Raw genomic sequence first — 25,594 nt, forward strand, 5'->3', positions numbered from 1 at the left:
ATCACAGGCTAATCCTACCCCAGTGGCCATGCTGTTTACACTAGTTTTGTTTGTTTTGAGAAGTATTTCATTTTTCAACAGGACTGCATACAGTGTGTCATGTTGGAAAAGACAGATGATCGACGACTGAGCTCGACGGGTTTGAATGCTAATGTAGACTCTTATAAGTCGAGTCATGGAAAAAAAAATCAACAACAACAACAGAGTTGAAAAAGTGATTTCTCTGGTGAGATTGTACCTGATTGATTTCGTCCATCCCATTGCTGGCAAATTCAAACACCAGTTCACTGGGTTGTACTGCTGTCGTCATGGTAGTGGAGTTCAAAAGTCAAAGAGCAGCCTAAAAAAATCCCAGCAATGACTACTCCAGCGCAGACAGACTCAGTTTCACCTCACAAAATGGCCTGAGCAGTTCTTGCTCAGAGAGAGACCATGAGCCAAGTTTCAGAGGAGTCCTGTGGCCCAGGTGGGAGCAGCCTCGTCCCTCTCTGACACGGAGGCTGGGCCCTGCTGCGCCTGAAGCATCTACACCTGGAAGAAGGAGAGACAGAGGTGATAGGTCAGCAGACATATTAAATCTGTGTAATTTTACTAGAAAATCCTCATAAAGTGGAACTCCTGCTACTTTAAATTGGTTAGATCTATAACCTGATCAAATCTATGCAGTTTAGGCATTATCTGGGTCATGCCTAGTTTTGATCTGTGATGCTGAAAAATCAGATCACTGACTTGGTTCCAGCCTAAAAACTTTTTTTAAAAAGTCACAAATTAATAAATGTTAATATCACCAGGTTTAAAATTTCTATCTATGTCAGCATTCAGAGTTTTTTACAAACTGTGCAGTTACTTTTACTGAAAATATCAATGTGAACACAAACGGTTGAGATACAAAACTGAAATACTCCATTTACAGTGTTAATAAGTAGACTGTCAACATTTGTTGAATAATCAATTAATCTGTCAATAATGTTCCAGAGTGACTAATTATGATTCAGTTAAATGCTGGAAAAAACCGTGAGCATGTAGAACAGTTACATGCTCATGGTGACATCATCAAACAAACAAAAAATCAGGACCACCCAAAGAAAAAGAAAATCCAAATTAATAAGATATAAGTGCAAAAACAGCATAAAATTCCAAGATCAAGACCTACTTTGTACATTTTTTTCTGTCAGTATTATCAGTAAATCTATTTTCTTTTTCATCAAACTACTGCACAGTTCATTCTGGTTTAAACACAGATGTCTCACATTTTTTTCTGCCCCTCAATGTGAAACACCCCTCAGGACTCTGCCTTAGATCATAAGGCTCAGAGGGGTTGATATTATGATCACATGAGCGGTCTGAACTAACCCTCAGTCTTTACACACACACACACACACACACACAGACACACATACTCTCACATATACACACAGGCAAAAGATCACTCGTCTGCGAGCCCCTCTGTACTGACCCTCAGGGAGTTACTGTGATCACAGCCTGTGTTGAAGGGAAACTGGTGGTCATGTTGTTGTTGGTGTGTCTCAACAATCGATACCCAAAGGCAGGTTTCGGGAATGAAGGGTAGGAGGGGCTGATTTTTGGTTAAAGTACAAGTATAAACCCAGGGGCGACAAACACAGCCCCTCCCTCTCGTTTCCCAGAGATCAGAGCTGGCAGGGATAGAAGTAAGATGGGAATGTTTGGTACCTTCCCCCACCTCCAAACACTCGCTATTCCTGCTTTTGCCACCACTACAGGGTGGAGTTTATTTGCTTTTAAATGCCTGTATGAGTGACAAACTTGCATACCAGGCCCAACTGTATTTTAAAGGGGGCGGAACGGAAGAGGAGGTGATAGTGAAGGAGTTCTGCAGCTCATGGGGCACAGCGAGCAAACACATTAAAGTGTATTTCTCTGCTAAGCATCCAAACAGACCAGTAGCATGCAGTTACTGTCTGGAAGGCATTGCTTTTGGAAACAGAAGAGAGATGAGGAAACTTAATCAGAAGGCTAGTGTTTCACTCCAGTCAATCTCTCATGCTGTCTCTGCTGCAGCATCCATGCCCACCTCTGCCAGGGCTGGACGCTGCTGCCATCTGTCTGGAGCTCAGTGTCCTGGACTTCTTGGCATCTATATGCTTTGTACTGTGAATTACCAGACTCAAGCAGGGCGATATACTGTATGAGGCTTCCAAATTAAGCACATATGTCTGCTTTTTAAATCATTTGTAGTTTCCACTGGTATACTCATACACTTACAGCAGAAGCCATTATCCATGTTTTGCAAACTAAATGTTCGTTTGTCTGTATCGCATGCAATCTCTCTGACAGGGCCCTGCCCAGCCTCGCAGCAGATCCGAGAAGACACACGCTGCTAGTCTAGCAGATGTTCTCCGCTGCAGACATACTTGGTTCCCCTTTTGTAGTTGCAGTTTGTGTTAGATTTATGGACATTTATTAAGCCGTACATTTCAGCTATCAAGGACTGTGGCTAATGGAGGGATAAATAATCAGCATCCAGTCACTAGCCGCTTATCAAATGACAAAAAAATGTCTGTTATCAAATCAACAAACATAAAGATGAAAGTAAATATAATTTCTTTCTTTCTATGCTTTATGCTCGTGTTTATGTGCAGTCTGCTACAATGTACCAGACTATGTCAGTGGTTGCATGTACTTTCTATATTCCTGTCAGAGCTTCATTGATCGGGATGACCCAGTTGGCAAAGTGCTAACAGCAGACAGGGATACAAGAGAGCCAGCCATTAGTCAGACGCAGCCTGCACATTATCCCCCAGCACATGACAACAGCTGCCTTGTCCCAGCACAGGGGCAGGGTTGTAACTGCACTTACTACGTCATAAAGAGGAGAAGAGGAGGAGGACAGTGAAGGGAGGGATTTTACTAGGATGTTAGTGAATGCATAATAGTCTACAGAGCAAATAGACTGCCTGTGATTCGCTATGGGTGGGGCCTTCTTTTGACAGACTTGAATATTTCAGCGTGGTTACCAGGTGGGGCGTTCTGGTGAGGTTTAATGGCTTAATGGTAGCGTGTGCAAGGTTTGAATCCAACCAGACACATGTTTTTTGGGGGGTTTTCCATGTCATCCTGTATGAATATGTCCTTGTTGAGAGAAAACTATATGCTATAACATATTAATAACTACTTAAAATAAACACTCATTTATTTTCGAGGGGGATGGGTGGGTGGGGTTTCTGGGGTTGTTATTGAAGTGTTATTGGCGCAAAACTACCCATTAACACCCAGCAGACAGAAATAGTTATCTCTGTAAGATTGTGGTCAACAGCTACCTTCTTCTGTTTGTTGCTGGTGTTGGGCAGGCATCTGTACACTAGTGTTTTTGCTGAAAACAGCTGCCTGATGCGGCTGGAAGCAATGCTGATGTGAGTGATGTGACCGAAATAACAAAGTCTGAGGCTTAAAACCAAAATAGTAAGCCTTAGGGCACTACAATTCTAGCAGACATGGGGGGATCTATAAAGCTGGGCGCTCAGGACTCCTTTCACATTAGAGCTTTCTTTCACATATTCAAAACACCTACAAACAATCCAAAACCCAGCATTGTTCAATTTAGTATTCTAAAAGGTTTTTGAATGTTAGAACTTGGCTGAAATTACATTAACACATTTTTGGTTATCCCAACTGCATACTAATGGTATAGCTCATTGGAATGTAGCATAATGAGCATTATTATCAGTTACAGCTGACATTTTGGCTCCATTGTGGCCCCTGTCAGGTGACACAGCGATGGGAGTCTTTCTATCACTCAGCTCTCCTCAGACAATTACAACTGGCTGATATATATGGCAGTTCAGCAGACTGAGGAAGCGTATGAACCAAACACTGGCGTACTCCACCCCTACAGCATGGTGACTGCCAGTCCCAATAACAACCAATTAGAGTCAGGATTCATGAACAAATGGAGCATTCCCAGAAGGCCCTACTTCCCCCGCTTTCGTCTCTTCAGCTGAGCTCATTGTTGACCATGAAAGGAGGTAATTTAAGCCAATTGAATGACTGTGCAATGAGTCACCCTGCATGTGGTGAGTGCAAACATTGTGAGATGCAAGAAAAGGGCCAAGCAAACTTTACTTATCAGTCCTTTTCAGCTCAGGTTACAAAAATACAGGTTTCCTTAGGTGGCTGATTGTTCAGCAGTGTACCGGGGTAGCTACATAACAACGGTCACAGGATGGATGGTGCCAGAGGGGCAGTGGTATTAATTAAAACCTCACAAAGGTATAGAACGCAGCAGAGGTAAAAACTGAAAGAGAAATAAATCAAGAATCGCTCTACACTCATTACACCTGCAACGTTCAACACCAGTACAAAGAAATCTTTACCTCACATGAAAGGTTTAATTTTCCCCGGTCGCCTGTGCAGTGATACACCTATGTCCGACATGGCACATAGATGAATGAGAATGCACTGGCTTACTTACCACTATGTTATTATATAGCTGCGAGCATGCTGTTTTTACAGGAGCCTCTTGGTTCCTGTTAGGGAAATGACTCAGTTATATGAGGCCCAAGTTCATTCCTGGAGCTCTGTGATAGCCCACATGGGCATCAGAGGATCCTCATCATTTCTGGACAGCAGTTCCCCTTTGTTTTTCTCAGTTGTGGTTAACCCACCCACATCTATGTAACAATGCCACTTTGGACGCCAAGGAAAATTCCTTAAGCACAGCAGTGTTGCAAACACACAGCACAGATCAGAGCAAATAATGAAAGAACAGCTGAATGTATATTCTACATTTTGAGACACCAAAGCACCAAAAGTACAGGCAGTGTGGATGAATTCAGCAAAGTAAGAGAGCAGTAATTAAGTTCTTGCATCAAAGGCAGACAAAAAAAAAAAACACTAACAGGGTGGTTTCATCACTGCCATTGCACTATGTCAGCAACATAATTGTTTTGTATACAGCATTTTCTGCGTATTCTATATTTTACTCAACACCTAGCGTTGCACAATAAAACATGCCTCACCATGTTTCAAACTCCAACTCGACTTTATTGACCAGAATAAAGCAGCACTTTCAGAGCACTCCAGAGGCCACACCAAGCGTGTAGTGATAAAATGGCTGGAATGGGCACAGAGGCAGGCATAGACACCGGCTAATGGCATGCAGCTGCAGAGCACCAGGCATCAGAAGCACAGACAGCAATGCATCCGAGCCAGCACTCGCTATGTCTGTGTTACACTAGGAGGCAATTGGCTCTGCCATGCCAGGGCCAAATGAAGACTGAAAGAAAAATGTCACCTCGAGCACAGGCTTTCAAAAAAGTGAATGGAATTTAATCTCATCTCCTGCGAACCTTGTACTTTTCCACTCAGGCTTCAGGCTCTGGAAGAAGGACCCATGCCTTCCTGTGACAACGGCTGTTTGTGCCAGCTAACACACTATTCAGTATAACATTAGGCTTTTTTATGGAAGATTGGACATTAGCTTTAGCAGGATAATATGGTCTGGAGATTAGGGATGAAAGCCTAGTGCTGTCCCCAGAGACGACAGCTCAGACATGTCCACAGAGACCAGATTCCACTTCTCTTTTGGTCACATTTTCCTTCCAGTAAAGACATGTTTTCTTCTAAGACTCAGGCTGTTCTTGCCCCTAACGTGTGCTTCATCACAGCGTAGAATACTGGACTTTTTTGTTTACGGCATTCGACACAAAGAATGACAGACAGAAATAGAAATGACTTATTTTAATGCCGGGTAGAAGAAATAAAAAAAACACCCACAAACTGACCTGTGAATTTTGCACTCACAGGAACAGCATCACTGAGCACTGGGTTTCTGCTGCTTCCTGTCTGTTAAACCACACTCAGAAGAAAATTTCTTCCTCTGTGTAAGAGCGGAAAGTTCTCAACTCCCCCACCTTCCTCCTCAAACAACACACTATCACACTCATAGACTTGAGTGTTGTCACACAGGTACCATTTCTTTATAACTACTGCCAGAGTGACGTAAAACATGAAGATGATTTCACTGCAGATGTCTGACAATGTAACATAGAATTGGATTTTAGAAGTTAAACTAGTCAGAAGTAAGAAATTTCTAAATATAATATATTCAAAAGATTAAGAAGCTAATGATTCATTTCAAAAATATATTCTGCAAATGAGACGCTCCTCAGCTTTCTTTTGCTTTCAGACATTTTCAAACCTGCTACTGCAGTCAGGGCTGTTTAGTGATTCAAAAGGATCACACCAGAGTTCTCAAAGCCACACCTGCCATTTGCAGACATCTCTTCCCCACAATGCTGACACAAGTCATGCACAAGCAGATAGCATTACTAACCCACCCACCCCTCAAAACAGAAACACATCCCTTATTTGGCCCCGTGAGTTGGTTTTGCACAAATTCTAAGAAGAAACTACAAAGTTCCTGTCACACAGTGTTCTCTTATTGGTCATACAGTATTTCAGTACACAAATGCACTGTGTGCGCAATGACAGCACAGCAAAATGTTTTTAAAAGACACAAAGAAGAACTTGCCTGAAGCCCAAGCCATTCACTACAAGTGTGAAAATATTCAGTTTTGTTCTTAATGGAACATGAACAAATATTAACCTTAGATTTGTTTACCGTGTATTTCTAACCACAATAAAGTATCAATAAAATCCATCTTAACTCCAGCACTGTTGTCTTACCCGATACGTAACAAATCCAAAGAGAGGCACTTTGTAAAGCAACAGATGTGGGCTCTTAGTAAAAATTACCACCAGCAGCCTATTTCTATAATGTGGCAACCAGCCACATGTCACAGATAGGAAGAACCACTAAAGTTGTGAAAACAGGACAGGAAATTGCAGCAAAGTTTTAGAAAAGACAACTGCACCAAACATAACAGTTTGATCCGCTGTGTGCTGCTGTGATCGCCACACTTCTGCCACAGTTTTTTTTTAAATGTGATCTTTGCTATCCAAGCCTGTGTGCGGCGCCATATTTTTAAAATATTGTTAACATATACATTTACAGCATTGCCGTGAATGTTTTTCGAGACGTTTACAGCAGTGCTGCGTGTAGTCGGATCTGTAGGCAGTAATGCTTTACATTTTTACAGCTAAAATGAATACTCAAAGCAGTAAAGCATGTAAAGTTTGTGACTTCAATTTTCTATGTTGCTCTTTGCCAGTAAGAAAGAACAAGAAGCAACTGACGTTTTGATAAGAGCATAAGATTTATCCAAGCATTTTACAAACCAGAGCTGGCTCCAAAACTGTACTGGCCTGTTTTCAGGGAACTATATAAACCATGTTGTTCCTTTTTTTTTTTTTTCTGAATGCTCTCACATCTGAGCTCAATGACATAATTCCAAAATAACCCAAAAAGATTTCTGAGTAAAAAGAACACGGAGAGCACGGATGAATAAAAAGCATGCATGTCTGTGCATGTGTGTCAGGAGTTTCATTCCCCTTCTGATTCTTTTCTTGGAGACATAGCTGAAATGTTTCATCTGAACTTCTAGGCTCTGCTGTTGTTTTGGCTGCTGAGTGGGAGCCATTTGATGCATGACTAGACTGGAAAAGTCAAAGTTCTTTCTTTTTGTATACAATAAGCAAGCTTCCCACAAGCGCTAGATATATACAGGAGGCCAGTACATACAGAGTCATGTCTTTGTATGAACCTAAAGTTAGAAAATTGCTTTAAACCTGTCTTTCATCATTATAATCAAAGTAAAATTCAAACCTTGAAGTAATTATAAAATTTGCACTACTGTACCACTCACAAACGCTTACATTCATACCAACACGAACATGTCATTTCACAGGAATACTGGCAGCAGCAAGGGAGGATACTGTGCCCAGGGAAAAAATACCAGCAGCATACTATCAACGGAGTTTAAATAAAAACAAGCTGAAAGTTGACATCCTAAATTCCTTCTTATACTATAAACACCGATGCCAACTTCATCTCCGATAGCTGTCATTCTTTTATGCAACTTTCCACAATTGCTAATAAACTCAAGGGAAGAAATCCACAAAGCTTACACTGTATGAACCTCGCCAAGATACTTTCTAGATTGTCTCTTAGCGTAGGTACATGTTATGGATGGAGCCCAAAGATCCCAGGGCTGACTGTGGAATATAAAGGGGGACCTGGCTGTTGCAAAGGAGGCTGCATACCAAACAGGTCTGGACACAAGCAGGCTGATGTGTCCACCTACAGTCAGGCATGCAGTAATACCTAACAGGCAACACACCTACAGAAGGCACACAGTCAGACAGAGACAAAGTAATCTTTGTCTCGTCATACAGTTTGACTTTACCACTAGTTCAAGAAACAACATGGAGGCTGAGAAGATTGATGTGACTCACAGATCTGTATGATAAATATTTACCTAAAGCTACAAGGGGGAAACAGCTAGCTCTGTTCAGAGGTAACAAAACCTGCCTACTATCTGATAAGTTAACCTCAACTCTTTGTAAAAGTGCAGACTGTACAAATCTTTGTACAAATTATGCAAACAAACTCTAACATTCGAATTACATGAGATTTAGCACATAAACATAAAAGTACCTTAAATCTGCTCATGGTTATTGTGCTAGAAGGCAAATAAATGTATTTCTCAGAAGTATCCCTTTTAATGCTCACTGTTTTTAGAAATAAGTACCATATACTATGAGTACAGCATGTCATACTACATCCTACTACATTTATTATGTTTTCATCAAAAGGATAAAACCCTCTCAGAGATGCAAATTTACAGCCCCAGCTGTTTTTGAGACTTCCAAGGATCATCCTTCAGTTTAACAGGTAATAACAACAAAATCAGCTCTTCCCATCTGATCCCCCATAAAGCCTCACTGATAGGACCACTCACACTGAGACAGCTTAGCCCCTTCAAGACAGCTTATCTGATTTCACACAATTGGATACTGGGTCAGTGTGGTATTGGATAACACTGGCCAATGTTTCTATCTAATCTTGAAGCCAGTAAACGTGTGCCCATTCCTGGATCGAAGGACAGAAGTGCAAAGTCATTGCTTTTCAAGATGCCAGGTGCATAGTTCAAATACAGACAAGGGAAAAAGTGTTAAGCTGTGTGAGTGACCTAACAGGCCTAAGCTACAATAACTCATGGACTCATGACAAATGTTTGGATTGCATGCTTTAGGTATTACAGCATTACTTGGACTTCAAATGCTTGAGCTCGTCATCTTAACAAGTTTTCTAGAACCGTGTCCGCCCTGTGCTTTCACTGCTCGTAACATTAAAATTAAGATTCCCTACTAATACCACCCTCTTCCATCCACTTCGTATATTCCAGCTGCCACAGATATGAATCTATGGCACAGCTCATACATTTGGAGAGATGTTTGACATATTTGCAAGGGGCAGAAGGACTGTCTGCTCAGGCTGGTCAATATTTGAGAAGGCTTTATGAAATACACTTGTTTATGACAGTCACCTGATGAGGAAGGTGCAGCATGGGTGCATGAAATGAGGACAATAAACTACCTGGTTAAAGAGACAGCTGTGCTCAGTATTGCTGTATAACAAAATATTTACACGGTGTGATTGCTTTACCATATTTGGGATCAGTGATAACTACACGTGCAGAGAAAAATGAAGAGTTTCCAGGAAGATACACACACTACAGGCTCATACAAATGCTAATCTTTGCTTCATGCTACTTTGAATAAAAAAGCCTGACAATCAGTCTCCAGAGGGGCTGGGGCTATGTTGTTCTGATGAGAATCACAATGCAAAAACGCAAAGGTAAACAAGGAGTGGCTGTTGCCTAGGAACATGCGGAGGGAGAGGGCTTGTAAAGTAGGCTCTGTGGAACAAGAACAGAGCAGGTGGGCCTCATTCAGCTCAGCAAAGGCACACTGTGCGTTTGTGAGGACGCATGTTTAAGACCAAGCATAACAAGCACAAACACACAACTGAATGGATTGCCAAGCTGCTTCTCCCTGTGTTCACTGCCGTTGGTGGCTGAAATCAAAAAACTGAATCGTAAAAATTACTCCTCTGTTTTTTTTCTTTTCACCAACAAAGAACTCTTCCAGCTCAGAAACATTTTGAAATTGTCCAATCTGTAATAACTGCAAGCCTCAAAGTGCCTCAAGTTCTTTATACACTGCACTTCTACAGTCATGCATTTTAAAACAATCATGTCAAACTCCAGGCAGGCTTTTCCACACCTGAGTCACATGACAGACTTTTTTCAAACTGCCTTCAGGCTCAGTGACATAAAACCGTTAGCAACTACAAGAATTGGACCTACAAACAGAACCCATAATCACTCTGGCATCAATAGAATCAAACCTATGCATGTTAATCAGTGGCCTATTGACTGATTCTAGCTAAGCTTAAATGCTGCTATTAATTATGTCATCAGTATTCACATCAAAATTCTGCAAATAAGGACATCTCTTGAACTGTCAAGCTATGTAATGAGAATGCAGTGGGTTTTTTACTTGTGGGTAAGGTGCAATTGAATAAGCAAGAAAAAAAGAAAGAAAGAAAAGAACCAAAGAGCTACTGTCACATAAATCAATCATTTCTGGATGTAGACCCAAATGTGTGGATGCAAGAACTTAAGAGCTACAAATGTATGAACTGATTTTATTATTGATTTTCATACATCGACCATGTCACCACAAATTTTTTGAAATTTGCATGCAGCAGTCATTCCTTGAAGCCCTCAGGCATTCATTTCAGCTAAATTAAATGCCCGAGAGTCTGTTAGAGTCCTTTTATATTTGGACACTAGCACTCAGACAAGGGGATCCACTCAGCAGATCATCTGAGAGCTGGAGTAATTATGGGCATGGCCAGTTTTCCATATGAGAGAGCTTGCTGCTGAAAGTTTCAAATTCAGACACCACTGCAGCTGGGTGTCTGGGACCAAAGCCTCCTAAAACCATGTGGCAAATCAATTTTCCTGGGTTAGAATGACTCTTTGTACCAAGCGATATTGCATTAAAGGAAACACGATGTTTAAATTAGCACAGCAGAGCTGGGAAACTGTAGCAGCTAAAACTTTTTTTCAGACTGTGTCAGTTTTATGTTCATATGCATCTCACACTGGGTGAGTCTATGTTTTTGCACTTTGTTACCTCATGCAGGGTGGGACCCACATAATTGGAAACAAAAACACTGCACTGTGAACTTGCTTTCAGGTTTATATAGCATTAGCAATTTATAGCTACTGCATCAATCTGCATCAGAAGACATGAAGTTTTCTGTATTTGTAACGTATGCAGTCCCAAACGACTGTGTTTCAAATAAAGGCAGAGCACAACAGAAGGTTGTAATGGAAATTTTTTTTTCTGATGTGTGTATGCCGTTTTTATCTGGAGGAAAAATAAACCTGCACCTCAAACTCCACCCACACAAGTTCAGTGAACAACGTCTATGAAAGATTAACTTTTATCAAGATAAATGAGTTATCATCATTACCATGTAGACGCTTTATATAAAATGTGTGTCAACCAACACCAAGTTAACAGTGGGTCTCTTTAACTGCATGACAGTAAAAGGGAAGTCATTTCTAAAGAGCATTAACTAAGTCACACGGCTTCCAGTTCATTATTTATAGATGTTATATTTATTTTTCACTGTTTCTGAGTCTGTTGGTTTTATTAGTACTAGGGATATGGCCAAAAGGTCATATAACAATCTTTTTTGGGTAGAATCGATCTCTAAATAACAATTCTCCCCACAGATAGCTGAGCTAAAGCGATTAGATGATTAGTTGTGCTTCTGATTGCCTGGAAACAGCCAAATCTCTGCATGCTTTTCCTGTTGTAATTTTAATCTTAACATTAGTCTTCGTCTTCTTTTTTTTAATCTTGTGTTACAACTAGTCACGCTCAGTTCATGTAAGTAGGAAAGTTTAGACAGGGAAGTTATTAATTTTATTTTTTTAATGGAGTATTTGTTTTATTTATTTCACTTACTGTTAACCAGCTAGTTCCTTGTCCTGTTACATGTCCATGCCTGCGTGGCGGCTGTTAGTCCCTATTGTGGCAGTTGCTGATGTCAGTACTTGTCCAGTGAGTCTCAAGTCCTGTGGGTTAACCCTCCACTGGTGAATCCAAGTGGAACTGGTTCATGTACTGATACGCTAAGTTCACCGAGGCCTCAAAGCAAAGGGACTATCATCTCTGCCAGCTGCAGCTGAAGACAGAGGAAGTAGAGTCCAACCACAGAACAAGAGACTCACAGGAGATAGCTGAATTGCATTGGTAGCAACTGAACTTTCACATTTAGATACGTAAATATAGCACTTTTTAAATATGTGACGCCATGACACCACAATCAAACTAAACCAAAGTATAATTAAAAGAAAGAAGAGAAAGAAGCAAAAAAATTAAGAGAATCATTTTTCTAATCAAATGCCAGAGCAACACTCTCCACATTACATGATCAGCAGCTGATCCATTGCTAAATGCCACCTGAATTTTATGCCACTGAGAAGAAAGACACAGGGTCAACCTTTTGTTCTAGAAACATACAGGAGGACCTTGCATTAAATTTTTTTGTGGCCGAAATGGTGTACGAAGTACTCAGATCTTTAACTTGACCAAAGGTTAATCTTACAACCACAAAGCCATTTCCTTAACATGTATTTTAACACCACATAGATATTTGTACATCGTCATGAGGCAGCGCACTAGAACCATTAATGTTCTCTATTCTTTTAATCTGAACAATAACTACTAAGTAAAGCTTTTGAAGTAATGTAGCATGCATAGTAACATGCAATGCTTCCATCTGAACTGCAGCAGAATCCCCAAGTTTCAGTGCCTCAAAAGTATGACTATGTGTGGTAGTTGAGTTGACATAAGTTAAACTTACTTTTTCACAACTGACCGTGACTCTATATGTCATGCCAAGACTCATGTTATGTTAAATACTCCCAGATAAGTATGATGCATTACATAAGCAGGAGCGTTATGAAAAGGTGTGACCTGATATTCCGTATACTAGATCATCTCTCTTGCGCGCCCTCTTTCTTTGTGAGAAAACATGACCTACTTCACTTATTTCAGCCTGGCTTAATATACTTGTTAGGCCAGTACTTCTGTAACCAAAAAGTTAGTAAGTACACACTGGGAAGTTAAATCTATAGGATTTACAGTATTTTTGTGAGAAATTAGCCTTTTTCAAAACATGTAGTAAGTAAAACATCTAGAAAGTCTTTTTACTTCACCACACAGTAAATCAACTCCAAATGAAAAACACTGAAAGGCCTAAAACAGACAAACAATATGATCATCAGTATCTTAGAGAAAGCATCAATGAAAGAAATCACAGACGAGTTCACAGTCAGAAGAAATACACTGAAGAAAAGAGACAAAAGAAAAAGAAGAAGAATCTCTGCCCCTCGAATATAAATCAAGATCGGGGACTGAAATGAAATACACCAGGCTAGAAGAACTTCAAACGGTTTGGTTTTTGGGCTCTGTGGTGAGATGTGATGATAACAGCTCTGGTTCGGTATGTACTCCAGAACAACGGCCAGTCCCAGCACGCTCCGAGCATGAGACAGTTGCAACACGGGGAGACAGTTGCTCAATCGATTTAACTTTATTTATCAAGGGAGGGTTCTTGAGCACCGGCAGCATATTAACAGAGATACAAAACCAGCTTAGAAACTGAATACTGAATGTGCCTTGCTCAGTGGCACAGTAGCTATTAAGCAGAAGAGAAAGTTACACATTAACTTTCCCCACCCAGGTTTTCCCAACAGGTCACAGGAGTTCAAACTTCCCATCACAAGTGTACTTCTCTAACCTTTAGGTCTCCATCCATTCCACAAAAAGAGAGCAATGGAAAATAAAACAGCAAAGAAGAAATGGGGAAACTGACGTGGAAATGTGATGCAAATTCGTCGTTTAGCAATACAAAAAGGGCTCTGATTGTGCTTTCTCATATGAGCCATTTTCCAGTTGGGCTTACTGAAATACAATGGCTGCGGGTGCACAAGCCTTGTTTATTCACTAGTTTCACTATGAGTCCACTGGTTTTCCGCAGCGGCTTCAATAAATAGGACAGCTGAAGGGTAGCGGTAGAAGTCATGGTCACCAGGCAAAAAGGAACACATGAACAAGTTGATACTTTAAGCAAAGTTGTTTATATAAAGAAATAATTCTTGCCAAATCCATCATAATATTACTAAGAAAATATTTCATTATTTGAATCATGGAAATTATGGCACTATTTTTGTTTTGAATATGCAGTCATAACATTGACAATTAGGACTATTTAACAACCATTTCTCTACTGCCAGCTGACCACACAAAAGTGATGTTACTCTCATTTATTCTATTCAAATCATAACCAACAGTTTGTACCTGACCATTCACAGTTGGCTCTGTGTTTTCTTTTTCTTCTCGTGATAGCATGCACCTGCAACATGGAGCAACACAAATCCTCGATTTTTACATATCTCGGCCTGCCCGAGTTGTAGTAATAAACTAAACCCCGCCTGCTCCTGCTCTCGTCACGTCCTTATCTTGCACCGCCTCCGTCATCTTGCCCAAGCCTAATGATCTAATTACAGGCTAAGACTTGTTGACACTGTATTGAAAGAAGAAAGACTACAGTCCAGCCGCCCTGCTGTTCTTTCAATGAGAGGCATAAAACCTCACTAAACAGCAGCTTCACTATGAGTTCATCCTCTGAGGCAAGAGGCCCTCATTTACAATCCAAATCAGGGTGGGCATAGGTTATGATGAGAAAGTAAGGCAAGTTAGGTCAAATGCAAACTCCTACCGGCTCAACAACAGAGCCATTCACACACTGAATCATGTGTTGATGGTACAACACGTAAAAAAAATAAAAAGTCCTCTGTTTTTCAGGGCCAGGCCAACTGACCCTCACCTAATAATACTCAATATTCAGTCTAAAATATAGAGATATTTATTTATTTGGTGTCTGAAAAATGACCTCTTCTACACTGCCTTTAATGGGCCTCAGCTGTTATGCAAAACATTACATCAACAAGATAATTTCTGAATGCCGAACCAATGAAATAACCACACGCTTGGATATTTTGTGTATAATTACATTTTTTTTAAAGCCAGACTAAAGATTAGATGAATAAGTTCTGTGCTGGTTCAGGGTTTCACTGAGATAACTGTATAGCGCTGTGCATCTTCAATGAAGCAATATTATAAAGCAGATTCAGAAAAAAGTGCATGTGAAGTCAGAATGTTACTCAGACTCTGAGGCATGTTTATTCAAACATGTATTGCGTGCACAGTGTGGTGCACAAAGTGCAGGGTAGATTTCTGAGGAAACAGGAAGTGTGCTTTTATCTCTGCTGCTCTGTGCAACTTTTAGAAACAGATACTCAACAACTTTAAGCACAATAGCTTGGTTGACAAACTTTACCCAAGGTTAACTTTTACATGCACAAAAAAGGAAGCACGGTTCAGACTTTGCTGTGAGCTGAAATGTCAAACGTCTGGGCATCTACATAACAAGATAAGCAGCATTCTGTTTTAATGATCAAAAGATTTTGAAGAAGCTCTGCATGACTGACTCGATGTGGCTGTGGCTAAGAGCTCCAACAGCGAAACCACAGCCATTCCTCTACTTTTTTTCTTCTCTACTCTAATTGTGAATGTAGCAACTCACAGTTTTTAATAATGGCATGACATTTGTATAGCAATTATGGATCAAAATCATCATAGAGTGTAATTACTTTTTAGTAGACCATTACTACACAGTGAAAAATACATGTGGGCTTGGTCAGGGGACTTGCAAAATACTGTTCCCGCCCTTATGTCAAGACGCCATATAAGGCAACAATTCAGAAAAGAAATGCAACAAACATACATATAAGTTAAAGATCATTCTTATTAGATCTTAATATGTCAGGTTGTAAAGTTAAAAGTGATTACCTTAACTGACAAGTTTTTTAGGCGCTAAAAAGTTTCAACTAGGAAAATGGTGTGATATGGGCGAGAAGGTGATTGGAATAAATACAAATGCTGATTTGTTGTTTTTTTGAAGTGACATTTGATTTATTAGTATGCCTCCAAAGATGTGATACAAGAGAAAACATGCTCCTAAATGTAAGTTGAACTGGGATGACTTGTTAAAGCTCTCTATAGAAAACCTTAAAACATGTCAGCGCAACGATAACGAGAGCCATGCACACCAGAGCAACTTAACTACCTAACTGCTTGTCCGCTTACACACACATACCTCCTAAATATATATTATTTATGTTTGTTCATGTAAAATGTATACCTTTCCTTTAACACACAAAAAAAGAGATTAAAACAGGTAACATGTGGAGAGAAGTATCTGTCACTGACCTCAAAGACACAGGATTCGGGTGACAAGGTCCATAATAACAACCAACCAAGTGTTGATCTCAGCAACCAAGAGAAGAATCGGCAACAAATGGTGAAACTGGAAATAATCCAAGACGTGTTCAAAGGAGGACAATGGTGCCTAAAGACGTGGACAGGCCGGCCCCACACCTCTTTCTCACAGTGACAAAACAAAGCTGGAGATGAGGGGGGAAAAAAAGACAATGCAAAGGCTGCTGGTTGAAACAGAAAAAGGAGAAGTGTAGTGAAGCAACTTGTCCTCTCCCTATGAGTCACGCAGCACTGTCGCCATTGGTAGTGAAGCCCTGAGGCAGAGTGCCTTCACCTGGCCAATCAGCGACGAGTATCGGCCCTAAATACAAATCCTTTCAGGTGAGTTCTCCTGGTGGCGGGGATTGGACGGAGCTGAAGGGGGGGAGGGGAAACCAGAGAGGACCAACAGTAGGGCCACACCTTAAACACCATGAAAGACGATAGACGGGTTTCACCTGCAGAGGCGGTGGAGTACTGGATGTGTAAGTAAACAGTTGGACAGGTATGCACTTCGTTTAGACTTTGACCATGCAGTATGGGCGATTAAAATCTGCATGTAAAATTCACCTCTCTTTGTGTCCCATTAAAACACTTGCAATGAATTGTGAGCCTATTAGGCATGTCACACAGTTAAGCAGCTGACTTATGGAGGAGTTGTTCTCCCTGCACTAAAACGCATCATAAAATAACTTCTAGCAGTGGGAGGTAAAAAGAAATCAAACTGTAAAGACTGCGTTTAGTTTGAGCAAGTGCCTCGTGACAGAAGCCCAAAATTTCTGTCTTCCACCCTTTCCTATTCCTCTTTGAGACTCACCAATCATGCTAATGGGAAAGTTCCAGTTGTGAACAATTATCAGAGGCAAATTTATCTTTAAAAGAAATAAAGATTCACAAGTTCTTTTAGGTGTTATCAAAATATGCTTGAAGTGCCACTGATCAGATCAGTGGGTAACAACATTTTTAATGACAAACATCTTGTAAAGTTCAGCAAATGAGAATAGATAGGAATCTTTATCAGAATGACACTTTAGCAAACAGGAAGTGGTGGTCTGTGGTAAACGCTGAGCACTCTGTCTTCACACCCTGTGCACCAATTTGTACATGTATTCCACTGAAAACCTCCACGTAGTATTTTTAACAGAAGCAAAAGTCAAATGTTAGTCACTGGATAAAATTTGTTCTCAATTGGGATTGTTGGGAAAGAACTTAACATGATCTATCATAGGACTTAGTATTTAAAAAATTGGCCCATTAAATCCACTGCAGCAAAGTCTGTTTGTCATGAACCTCCAAATCACCCTCTCGATCTCCACTGAGTGCCCTCATCTTCGCATTAATTCTTCCTGGCCTCCGTTCGGCACAATACAGCTCAGAGTAAAAGCAACTGTTTGCTTGGGAGCGAATTGATAGCCTTGTTGTGAGGGAAAGTTACACCAAGCAAGCTCCATTTATCACTCGCCTTTGGAAATACTGTCCACAACCTCGAAGCCTTAGAGGAAGCTGTTCACTTCTTGTGATATAAACTCTTAAGGCTAATGGACTGCAGCAATGCCCAAATCCAGAACAACCATGTAAACATAGAAAAAGAGGCAGATGTATGCAGACAGGCAAACTTTCAGATAACGACAATAGCTCTACAAAACACCAACAAAAGCAGAAACAGTGCGTGAGGCCTAAAGGAGAGCTACGTGCATTTTGAGGTTCCTCTAAATTTTTAAACAACACGCTATAATTCTAAATATTATAATTCGGAAACTGACTAAGCTTTTCAACTAAGTTTTTATTTTTATCTGAATTTTCCAAAGAACAAATTCAGCATAGAAAGCTGATAAGAAGTAAACTAAAAAAAACTCCAAACGGAGATGAAGAAAATTGTTAGATAACGAACCACACATTCCAGCCTTCAGTTAATACTTGGGAGCACATTTATTCCCTCAACCTCTTACCAGTATAGTCAGAGCCAGACAGACCATTGCCCATGGAGGAATTATAAGGGCAATGCTCAAGGAACTGGATTTATCTGTCCTGGGCAGCAGGCATATATAACTTGAAACTGGTGTTCGAACATTTTAAAAGGTTCCCAGCAAGAATTACAATGCTGACTAGTTTATCAAATTAATTTATTATGTATGATGGGCCAAAGGGCATTAGTAAAAGAAATCCACTAAAATGTACTGAATATACAATGAATAGCACAGACAACAAAAACATTCAAACAATAAATGATTGCATCACTTTAAAGTATAGCGTTTGCGTCTGAAATGTAGAACTTGGATGATTAACATATTTCCAACAGGACGTTATCTGACTGGTTTTGAAACTGGCTAATGGTTTAAGTCACTTTCTGAAAACGCGCCAAAATGTTATTTTCGATATAAAACGACTATAAAGGAAATCTTTTGATATGAAGTCATTATTACTTGGTTACCTGAATTAAAATAACAAATAATTAATACTGAAAATTACTGAAAATTTCTAATCAAGTTAAAGTGGAAACAGATTTTTATTTTAACTTTTCTCCCCATAGTGAATCCAAATGTTATTACAGACTGTAATCTTGCTGCGAAGGAGCCCCGTCCACACATGAAGTGCCTACCAGTGAAGTGGCAACCAGGCACTATGGAAAGTTGATGATAATCAGCAATTTCAAGCAATAAGGGGCAATGTGAAGTAGGTGGTTACCAACTTTTTCTTTTCTTTCCAACAGAGTAATAAATACTGTAGAGGGTTATCTCAGCAAACGGGAGCTTAGAATGTCTGCTAGCAACCAGCCATCAGCAAACTACCAGCAAAACAATCAGCAACACTTTAGAAATCAGGGAGAAAAATTAGGCATGTTGACCCAGAATAACTTATTTTTAAGCAACACTTTTGGAGCTAACAGCATGGTGGTTCATTCAGTGGTTAGTGCTGTTGCTTCAAAGCAAGAGGGTTGTTGCATTAAAACACTGCTTCTGTGTTCTCCTGCATGTGCTCTTTATTCTCCCACAATTAACCCTTTAACGCCTAAACCATGAAATATTTACCATAAAATTCAAATTTTTTGAAAATGAAGAGTTTATTCAACCATCTGACAAATTAGTTTAAAAAATGAATTCAATTTTTATGTCCATATATGACTTTTAATTTGTAACGTATTTGTAACATGTGGCTTTTTTTAACTGCTTAAAATTGTATTGTGCAAATTATTTATGTTTTTAAGAGGGGAAAAAAATCATACTGAAGTCTCACATAAAAACTGTATCAAATAGGATACACGAGGCATTAAGGGGTTAAAATTCTAACCCCTTCTAGCATATGCTGCTAGTCTTAACTGACAGCATGCTTGTAAAAGACATGTTTAATCTCAAGGATGTCACCTCCTTGTTACTGGGTGAACACAGAGAGATAGACATCAAACACATTCAGCCTATAGAGTATCACCAATTAATCTAAAGGGTAGGTCTTTGGAATGTGATAAGGAGCCAGAGTATCCAGAGGAAACCCATGAATGCACAGAAAGAACATGCAAACTCTACAAAGAAAGACCCTTATTGACCAAAAAGTTCAATCCAATAACCTTTTAATCTGCACATCCTTTATATTCGTCAAGTTTTAAAAAATATATACATTTTAGTCATAAATGTGCAACCAAAATTAAAATGTTCAGTTCATGATGATACACAACAATGCAAAGCATCAATTTTTACATCTGAGCATCTGAAACCAGCAAAAATTTTTCATCTTAAAAAGATTCCTATGATGCTTTACGTCTCAAACTAGTTGATGATTCATACTCAGAAAATCGACGAAGCACCACAGAACTAGTCATCTTTATGTGGAAAACATCTGGGTAGCTGTGAGGTGACATTTCTAGCCACTGCATCACCACACTGCTCCGTGTTGTACTGTGCTTTTAACAAAATGAAAGTAACAGGAACAGACAGCAAGGGTAGACAAAAATAAAAATTAAATATTTTTGTCAGATTCTGGAGCTATTGCATTTTCTTTATGCAGTAAACTTTTTTGCATCCTGAGGCAGACAGATTGCATAATGCAAGTAAGGTTAATATGGAACAAAATCTAAAAGGACGTGCTATTATTGCTGTATTGCTAATATAAAATCAAATTCTAAGTGCAACAGATGTCATATATTCACTTTACATCTTTAATGTATGGCAAAACAGACACTGGATTACTGACTGGGCTGTGGACTGGATTGGCTATCAATAAAAAAGCAGCAGAAAATTTTACTTAATCACTGATCTTTGTCTTAAGCTGGGCATACACTGTGCGATTTTTTCAGTCGCGTTATTCAGCTTCTGCTCAAACTGCACGATTGACTTGCAGGGGTTAGAAGTTCGCAGGTCACGATGCAGGGTCTCACACTATACGGCCCGATGCTCTGATGCGACCTGAGTGCTCACACTGTGCGTCCATATCATGAAGGTTATAACAGAAATTCTGTCGCTCGCTCTCCCTTTCTCTCCCTCTGTCTCCCTTTCACTCACACAGACACGCACACCACCACCATCAACTTTGCTAAATTGCTAATGAAAAACATTGATCAGGCAGCTGTGATTGAGCAGCAGTGTAGATCCAATTATTTTCACGGTTGTTGTGGTCGTGATAATTTTGTGAGGCCACATCGAAAAGGCTCGGATGAGTTCTACAAGTTGTGCCTCCATCGCTTGTGTCCAGATCACACGCTGCACTGCCGCGCTACTCCGTCTTTTTCACCAACATTTATGTGTTTGCGCGTGCGCAGTGTGAGCGGCTGCGGTGACACCCTCACGACGGTCGTGAGGATTTCAAACAGGTTTGAAATCCTCCCGACCAAGCGATTGATGATCGGGAGCTGGTCGTGAGGTGTTAATCGCTTCTCGTTACCCCAAGTACACTACACGATGCACAACGCACGATGAAGGCCAAACTCGGGCCGATCACCAAAACGGTCGCACGACTCAAAAATCGGCTCAAAATGGGTCAGAAATCGCACAGTGTAAGCCCAGCATTAAAGTGTTTGGAGGAACATATTTGTGGCCTTAAATCTAGACTAAACTGAAAAGGATGGCGTGTGAATAATTTGCTACAGTGTTTACAGGATTTTCCTTGAGTACAGGAAGGAGAAAAAAAGGATCTTACTTATTCTCTCCAAAGAATTTGCCAGGCTTCCAATTATCTTTTGTAATACTGAATGCAAACTCACCCAAATTTGCACAACAAATCACATCCACACTCTGGGGAAAAGCAATAACAGCGAAGATGTTTAAATTGCTGTTGCTTGAAGACGTGTCAGTGGAATGAAATTAAATTCAACCCACAGTGTGAAAACACAAAAAGCCTGTCTCACACAGAGCACTGTGTTCTTGCTTTATTCCTACAATGGTTGTGTATTAACTAGAGCAGAGGGGGGGGAAAAATGCCTTGATGTGTGATCAGTGCAGAGCCACGTGACCATGCACACTATCTGTAAGGACACACCTTTCCTTTTGCAGCCCAAGAATAAAAAAAGGGTCAGTGATTACTGTCATGTGCTCATTCTACTTAACAGAGGCCAACCACAATAGAAGCAGGCCTCAAAGCCCAAATTTTCTGCGGTATGTCCCCATTAAATGCAGAGCACAGCACCAAAGTCTGTCATTGAATTGCTTTTAACCCCGAAGGGGAAAACTAGATGACTAATTGCATGATATTAATCTTATAGCTTGTCTATCTAAAGCTAGCGTCACCGTTAGCTGCTCAAATCAAACTGTGACACAATGCCTCATCATACGTAAAATGTAGCCTTGAAATAGGTCTAATGCTCGCATTTCTCACCTTTTTTCACACTTGAGAACACACTTTATGCTCTGCAAATTTGCACCGCACAAACTTTCACCACGAATCGCTACAAAAAACTTCTGATCACTCAGCCAAGAGTTAAGATGGAGAACTGTGGGCCCTGACAAACATTTTGAAACGATCCTTGACAATGTGAGATACAGGAGCATTTGGAGGGCATGCAGAAATATTTGTGTAGCTTGGAGGTCATCAAACACTGATGGCTCCTCTAACACTGAGTCTGAGGCAGTCAGATGGCAGCTAACAGAACAGATGAGCACCCCGCAGGAAATACAGAATGGAGTAAACAAGAGGGCAGAAAGGCATTTTAATTAGCCCCCACTGAGATGTTCAGTGAATTACTGGACAAGATAATACTTGAAAACATTTCTCAGGTGTGGATTATTGTCAAAGATTGAAGGCAACCAGGGTGATATGCAAATACTGCAGTAATTTTGGATTTATAGCACACCACCTGGTTGAGGTCTGACTTTGTTGTTGCAGCAATCTAACCGGTTCAGTAAGCTGACGGCTCATAGTGCTATGAAAACGTTATAGTTCTCGGACAGTGACCGACCTGAGCTGAGCCGGCATCTGATGAGTCACCATGCTGATGGAGCATGACTGCATAAAGACTTAACAAAGAGCTGAGCATATACAGCTATAAAGACAATGCAATGTGGAACTTCTCAGCTCATCGTATGTGAATGATTCATCAGAATCTGTAAGCAGAGAATGATGGGAGATTGCAGGTCTCTATCAGAGAGTGTTCAATGTGGTACTCGGTTCACCCGACTACACTCACACTAATGTGTAACATGAACCATATACAGCTGAAAATGACTTGTGAGAGAGATACTGTATAGCCTTCTGGGCCTGTCTTTTAAATGATAAATTCAAACACTTCTCTCTCCCTCTCATGTCTGCTTTCTCACTGCGAATGGACATAAGCCAGCCACATGAAACTCTACAAATGTGGAAAAATATGTTAAATAAAAAGCTAGTGTAACCCATATTTTGCTGACTATCATGGAAAATCTAATTATTATTTATTCAGAATTTTAAAAATGGCTGGATTAAACAAAAAGATCTTTAAGAAGAGATATAGTTTTGCTTTTTCTGAAAATATACTTCAGGCAATTAAACTATATCACACTACACTGAATTTGTAAGATCTCGTCTAAGGCTTTATTCTGTAAAATATTGGTAAGTTTTTGCTGATATTTTGGATTTCCACAGCTCTGGAAACAACCAGCCTCCTGGGACTGGACACAGAACTAACAGAGACCGTGCCAAAGAAGATTAAACCTAATTTTGCTAAAGGTGAGTGTCGTAACTCACCTTTAGCTGTAATTTGCATATAAAAGTTTAAAAACCGAAATATCATCTAGCAGTATATTAGCTCTAACTATTAGCCCTAACTTGGATTCTTTCTAGCGCCAACAAGGATCATCTCCTCTGGTAGCGAAAAGACGCCCCGATTACGTGAAAGTCTATAGGAAAACAACCTTGCTGCTCACTTCATCAGTCACCCAAGTAAATGCTTTCCTAAGTTTATGACCTCAGTTACTAATTTCAAAGCATGTGTTTGGTTTGTAAATCATGTCCCCAATTACCGTCAAACAGACAATAAAAGAGTGTATGCTTTAAAGTAATCCTTCCTTGTCATTCACAAGTTGCTTCTGTAGGAATAAACATTGTGAGATCCACCCCTTTCCTCATCACCTGACTTCACTAACCAGTGGCAGACGTCACAGTGGCTACGTTCATCTTTAATATACAGTCTGTTATCCAGCCACAGTGTCATTAGCATCGTGCCACAGCATGAATCAGACCAGGCTGGATGTGACGCCACCTCTTATCAAAATGGAAACATTAGATCACAGTGGGAACTGTGGAATGTATTGCACAAGACATCAATCAGGCTGTTAGTGTTACACAATAGCTGTTCCACGGGGATAACCAGATGACATCATATGTATATGGACAGGTGCAATCTGAAGCCTCAGAGTCTATTTTTTTCACATTTTTGGTACATGTTCGCATCTATTAGGCTCAGTTAGGCTAACCAGGAGGAGTGCATACAGTAACAGACTGGAAATGTCCATAAGACACTCACTACACCTGTAAACTGAAGCAAAAAGCCTGTTTCCTAAATGCTAACTTTAGCATACGGGGAGCCTTGTAAAATTGCTTCACATGCTCCCACAGCCCCAATGTATAAGAGACAGGTTGAGTCCCCAACAGTTTTAGATTTATCTTCTGGGTATGTTAGCAAACAAGGCAGGGGTGGCGTAAATATTTTATTTTATTGTACAATATACTGTACGTTTTTATAAACAGGGAGTAGATGGAGTAGTAGCATTAGGTTCACTGCTGCTCAAGCCACACACACAGACTGCAGCTTATTAAAAATTAAATACACAGATCACTCGCATCACACCTCGGTTACATGGGCTATTTCAGCTTCATGCAGTTAGATATTTGCAGAAAGGATTTATAACCACATAGGCTGATTCTCACACAAGCAAGTTATGATGAAAAACAATACGCTTTTGAGAAGTCCACCTGTGTCACACCAGCTAATTCAAAGTTAAGCGCATGTTCGCCCCGATATAGGCAAATACAAAGTAGTTTTTAACCCCAGAGCCCTAGCTCATCATCTGAAGCTTATTAATAAAATACTATGAGAGCTTTAGAACATATTGCACCGCCACTCAGGACCTTGATTATAATGCCTACAGGCTGCATGCAGTTAAATAATTCAGCAAGGCTGAGAACTGCCACTGTCACTCTGGAATTAACCCAGAAGAACAAAACCAAACCCGAAACACAAAAATGTACGGATGGCGAAGACAGACAATTGCGTTTCAGTGGATGTCATGAACCGTCAGAGAACCCTGTAAGTTCTCTCAGCTGTGCCTTTCCTTGTATATGTTACATTTAATGAAAGTTGAATGAGGGGAGATCATTTGGCCTCTCTGAGCAAAGCTAAATCCAAGCAGCACTGGCTAAGCTGACTCATGAAAAGCCTCTGTGAAGCACTTGCTACTACAGTACCTCATTAGCTCTAAGAGACATGAAAAATGATAGGCTGAAATAGCATTATGTGCCAAAGTTGCAGACAAAGCCAGTTTCTATTTTTGTGAGGAACTACTTCGTGTGGTCAAAGCTAGAACATTACAAACTAAGCCACTCCTTAATGTAATTACACATACATCAGTGATACAGCATGCTACACTGTGGGTCTACAAGGACCTCAGTTGGCACCATAAAAAATATAAGTAATATGGTTAACTAATCTCATGAAGTCAACATGCTGCCAGAGCCAACAACCTACAGCAGTTTTCCCCGCAGACAAAGTCATACACTGAGACTGGATTGTGTGCTCTGGCCAAATATTAAATTATGTTATTTTTCTTAGCATCTGAAGGGTTTT

The 25,594-nt window shown here is 40.2% G+C and overlaps 1 protein-coding gene and 1 long non-coding RNA gene across 8 annotated transcripts in view; one reads left to right on the plus strand and one right to left on the minus strand.

Annotated features, from left to right (window-relative positions):
- Window positions 1–25,594, minus strand: part of elf1 (E74-like ETS transcription factor 1) — a 41,036-nt gene that overhangs the window by 10,370 nt on the left and 5,072 nt on the right. For 3 of the 7 annotated variants that reach the window (XM_005467387.4, XM_005467388.4, XM_003445273.5), the window contains exon 2: window positions 239–531. In XM_005467387.4, coding sequence (XP_005467444.1) covers window positions 239–310 — 72 coding nt within the window. In that variant the 5' untranslated portion in view covers window positions 311–531. Of the gene's footprint in view, window positions 1–238; window positions 532–6,666; window positions 6,791–11,928; window positions 11,949–16,302; window positions 16,625–25,594 lie in introns of those variants that run through there. The other 4 variants (XM_005467391.4, XM_005467386.4, XM_005467390.4 and 1 more) reach the window with 3 other exon arrangements.
- LOC109204172 (uncharacterized) lies at window positions 18,629–24,948 on the plus strand. The gene is made up of 3 exons (XR_002063730.2): window positions 18,629–19,023; window positions 23,395–23,478; window positions 23,593–24,948. It is a non-coding gene; the product is annotated as an uncharacterized LOC109204172 (long non-coding RNA).

The sequence above is a fragment of the Oreochromis niloticus genome, linkage group LG2 (assembly GCF_001858045.2).
Source record: "Oreochromis niloticus isolate F11D_XX linkage group LG2, O_niloticus_UMD_NMBU, whole genome shotgun sequence".
In the NCBI taxonomy this organism is placed as follows: domain Eukaryota; kingdom Metazoa; phylum Chordata; class Actinopteri; order Cichliformes; family Cichlidae; genus Oreochromis; species Oreochromis niloticus.